This window comes from Dama dama, unplaced genomic scaffold (genome assembly GCF_033118175.1).
Source record: "Dama dama isolate Ldn47 unplaced genomic scaffold, ASM3311817v1 ptg000174l, whole genome shotgun sequence".
Classification (NCBI taxonomy): Eukaryota; Metazoa; Chordata; class Mammalia; order Artiodactyla; family Cervidae; genus Dama; species Dama dama.
The window spans coordinates 313,420-318,338 of record NW_026870975.1 but is presented as its reverse complement, the minus strand read 5'-3'; the positions used below and the strand labels follow the sequence as shown (position 1 = coordinate 318,338).

The following is a 4,919-nucleotide window of genomic DNA, read 5'->3' as shown; positions in this document are numbered from 1 at the left end:
AGCCTAATTATCATGGATGGATTTGAGGCAAGAAAACGAAAAGTAGTTAATAATGTAACGTGAGACAGACTCGAAGGAAAGGCTGAAACCCGGTTGTGGGGCAAGGTTTGGAGGAGACACACTCTCCCTGACATGTGGCCCATCTGTGTTGGTGTAGAGAGATGAGGATGGCAGGTGAGTTTGGGGGGCTCTTTGGGATGATGAAAAATGCCTCATTTCTGCCAGCAAATCAACTGAGCTGCTCTGCATCCAACATCACAGGTTTCAGGATGAGGCTTTGTGATGCTAAGGCTGGGGGAAGGCTGCCATTGGCTGGGGAATGGACTTACTGACGTCATAATCATAAAGGTGTGGTCCCCTACATATAGGGGTGTTCAGGGACTCTGGAGCAGACCACTGGGAGTCTTCAAAATGACCAGGGTTGCCTCACTGGCCCAGCCCAGAGGGGGCAGCCATGGCCTCCGAGGAGCTGTATGACGTTGAAAGGGTCATTGACAAGAGGCAAAACAAGAAAGGGAAGACGGAGTATGTGGTTCAGTGGAAAGGCTATGGCAGGGAGGATGCCACATGGGAGCCAGAGCAGCACCTGGTGAACTGCGAGGAGTGCATCCACGACTTTAACCGGCAGCACACCGGGAAGCAGAAGTAGGGCAACCTCACTAGAGCCAAGCAGACCACCCCAAACAACGGCCAGAATCAGATCTCCAGATCCACCAACAGCAGCTTCTCCAAGGCCGCCCCCAAGGCCCTAGTGGTGGGCAAGGAGCACGAGGCCAAGAGCAGCCCGCCGTTTACTGCCAGCCAGAAGTTCCAGGAGAGCTCTGCACGGGGCCTGGCCACCTACAAGTACATGGACCTGGCCCGGTTGGGCAACAGGATTCTCGTGCCCAAGAGCCCCATAAAGAGTGGGACTGTGCTGGACAGCTTTCAGGACGAGAGCCCCGAGAATCCGGACCCCGTGAAGCAGGGGCCGGAAGACACAGCAGCCCCAGAGGCGGCAGCCGAGAAGCAGATCGGGGACCTACTGAGCCCAGAGCCAGAGCCGGTGATGATGGGGAGCCGGCCCTGGATACACCCATTGTTGCCACGGGCGTCGGGCCCCGTGAAGGCCACCATGGCCACAGGGCTGGCCATGAAAGGGAATGGCACGTCCGATTTGGTGGACGCACTTCCAGTCAACTGCACAAGTCCCCTGCAGACGTCAGTCATGGGCATGAAAGCTGGGAAGAAGAAGTTCATGAAGGACAGGCAAGACCAGCCCTTTAACAAGCAGCTGCGCTTCAGCGTGTGGCAGAGGAAGAGCGCCTACAGGTACCGGGACATTGTGGTCCGGAAGCAGGACGGCTTCACCCACATCCTGCTGTCCACCAAGTCATCCGAGAACAACTCGCTGAACCCGGAGGTGATGAAGGAGCTGCAGAGAGCGCTGAGCATGGCCAACGCCGACGACAGCAACCTGGTGTTGCTCAGCGCTGTGGGCAGTGTCTTCTGCTGCGGCCTGGACTTCCTCTACTTCATCCGGCGCCTGCCAGATAACTGCAAGAGGGAGAGCGCCAGAATGGCTGAGGCCATCAGAAACTTCGTGAACATCTTCATCCAGTTCAAGAAGCCTATTGTCGTAGCTGTGAATGGCCCGGCCATTGGGCTAGGAGCATCCATCCTGCCTCTCTGTGATGTGGTCTGGGCCAACGAAAAGGCATGGTTCCAGACGCCCTATACCACCTTCGGACAGAGTCCAGACGGCTGTTCCACCGTCATGTTCCCCAAGATTATGGGAGGAGCATCTGCCAACGAAATGCTGTTCAGAGGGCGGAAGCTAACAGCACAGGAGGCGTGCAGCAAAGGGCTGGTCTCCCAGGTGTTCTGGCCTGGGACCTTCACCCAGGAAGTCATGGTTCGCATCAAGGAGCTCGCCTCTTGCAACCGTGTCGTGCTGGAGGAATCCAAGGCCCTTGTGCGCTGCAACATGAGGCTGGAGCTGGAGCGGGCCAATGAGCGGGAGTGTGAGGTGCTCAAGAAGATATGGGGCTCCGCGCAGGGCATCGACTCCATGCGCAAGTACCTGAAGTGCAAGACCGACGATTTCTGACTGTCCAGCCGCCCGACCTCACCAGGGCGTGCGGTGCCAGACCTCACGGCCTGGGCCAGGCTCCTACCGAGCTCCCTCTGGGAAGCAGGACTTGAGACAGACAAGCTATTTATTGCCAAGGAGTTCTGAGGTACTGTAGCTTTAAAATAAATAACTAAAATAACTCCTTTGTTGAAACGTCATTGGTTTATACTTAATACACACGAGTATAAAAGTATAATGGTGAGCTCTGGCCTGCTCCTTGAGGCTCTCATTCTTGTCATCTTCAGCTAGGAATGTGTATATATAAAGATATTTTCTAGGTTTAGGTGTCAGAAAAGTCTGAAACAATGTGTGTTAATCTTTTTTTTTTGTTTGTTTTTTCCTTTTAAATGAAAAGAAAGGGGTGATAGCAAGCCTCACCATCCCTGCTGCAAATCGAAATATGGAAAGATCTGAGATGTGCCTTATCTCTAAAAGGTCCAAAGCCTCCGAGGTAGAAAATTCTAATCAAATGGGAGACTTATCTTTTAGGATGAGTACTTCTGGCTAAAAACCCTCTGATGGACATACCCAAAAGTAAAATATGCCTCGGATTCATGCTGAAATATCAATTGATTGTTCCCTGTTGTTCAAAGTCTGATTCTTACCCAGTTAACAGGAAGAAACCACTCTCGCTAACAGAAAGCATCTTTTGCAGTATTAGTGAATCACTGACTAGCTTCAGTATGGTAGCTTAAGTTATAAGTTAATCTTAGCAGGTTTATAATTAGGTTTTCTGACCCTTTTGAAAAATAACTACATGAGTGCTTCTTGTGGCTAGGTGAGCTCTACTACTTTATATAGAGTTTTGGTTTTCTCTTTGCAGATGTGATTGATGTATTACACCAAAAATGGAAAGAATTTGCATGCTTATAAACTGTGCTTTTTAGGTTCACTTAGAATGTACTTTATTGAACAAGTTAAAATTCTTTTGGCACACTATTCAATGCAGAAACTCCTTTTAAAGAGAGCTATCTGATATAGACATGTCTTAGAGTAATTAACATCAAGTAAAATATTTTTTGTACCTAGGTTTAATATAATTTAAATATTATATCTGTTACCACTTTGTCAAAAGGCGATTACCTGGAGTGAAACATTTTTCTAAAAAATGGAAAAGAGATATGAGTTGTTATATAAACTCTAACAAATCATTTTTCTTTAGGAATACCCGTCTACAATTGCCTCTCCAGATTGACGTAACTTAAATTTCTAAGGGATGTGCTAAACTAAGTATTAAGTCTATTAAATAATTAGGTCATTTCCAAATATATTAGATGTTTAAAACATTTCCTACTAAACACTGATTTCCTTTTACAGAATAACTAAAGAGATGTGGGACTACAAGTAAATAGTGCTTGATGCCATCCTAAAATGTTACAAAATAAATTAAAAAAAAAAAAAGAAAAACCAAGTGTTGTAAACATTATCAGTGGTATTTATGCTCACCAGTCTATAAAATGCTCATATAAATGTTAGCTCTTAGTTGCGAATGGAAAGCAGGAAGTATACTTTCAGTAAATTACCAAAGTTATTAGAATTATTAAAAAAGAGTTTGGCATGATCAGGATTTTCTAAAATTGCATTAAAATTACTTAGATAAATAGACTTTTTTAGGAAGGACATGGCCAAAACAAAAAACTGGGTAGAGTCCATTTGGTCCAAAGGGGGTGGGGCTCACGTTCACTACAACTTGAGCCTTGGCATTTAAGTGCATTTTGACATGTCAACAAGCTGAAGGATACAGCCATCAACATTGACTAAATCTGACCCAATGTTTGAAAGGCTTTTAATTGATCCTTATGCTAAAACATCTTTAAACACATTCTTTTAAAATTCTTTAGACGTCTAGCTAAGCTTGGGATGCTTCAGAGGGCCCCTGAGGTCTCCCAAAGGGCTATTATACTATCTGAGTTCATTTGACATGTTAAATGGCATGGCAATGATTGTTGGAATGGTGCTAAATCTTCTCAGTTTGTACTGTACAGTTGTTGTTACTTATGTAGATATCCTAAAAATTATGGAAAATTCATGAAAATTGATATGTCCTGGTAACATGTTGTCAGTTATAGTTTTAATTATCATGTTCAAGTGTTACAGGTCACAACAATGACCAGGCTATTTTGTCAATTATCCTGTATGGTTTGACTCATAGCTTTAGAAAAATACCTCTAGTTCAAGATTTATAAGAAAAAAAAAAATTCTCTAAGATTAACTAAAAAAAAAAAAAAAACGTGTTCTTTGTTTGCTGTCTGCTAAATTGGTAACAGACTGAAATTTAGTCTACTCTCTCTGTGAAGCGAAAAAAGTTTTCTTAGAATAAATCTATCAACAACAGATTATGCATTTCTTTGCCTTTAAGTTTTTTATATTTGTTTTAACTTTGTTATTTTAGTAAAATAAATAAGTGCTATTTAAAAATATGTACATGTAAAAGCTCATTCTGCTTCTATCCAAAATAACCACTCACTGTTAGACTTGTGTTATCCTAATGTCTAATACCTGACAATGCCCCTGCATACACTTCTAAATCTTTTCAAGTCTTTTGTACATGGTTTCATATAAAAGATAGACAGATATATTTAATTCATTATATGGATGATATCCTAATAGCACATCCTGATCAGGACTGCTTACAATCAGTGTTGCATGATCTAGCAGAGGCTTTACAATACTGTAGCCTTCAAATTGACCCCAAATAAACCCCCCAGTTACTTATTTAGGGCAAGTTCTGTACTCTAAAATGGTGACTCATGTTCCCTTACAATGAAAAAAATAGTTCATTTGGTGACATTAAGTGATTATCAAA

The 4,919-nt window shown here is 43.7% G+C and overlaps 1 protein-coding gene across 1 annotated transcript; it reads left to right on the top strand.

Annotated features, from left to right (window-relative positions):
* The first annotated feature begins 454 nt into the window (after positions 1 to 454).
* On the top strand, positions 455 to 2,089 carry LOC133053710 (chromodomain Y-like protein). The gene is given in 1 exon segment (XM_061138234.1): positions 455 to 2,089. A coding segment is annotated over 1 exon segment (1,635 nt).
* Positions 2,090 to 4,919: the final 2,830 nt, after the last annotated feature.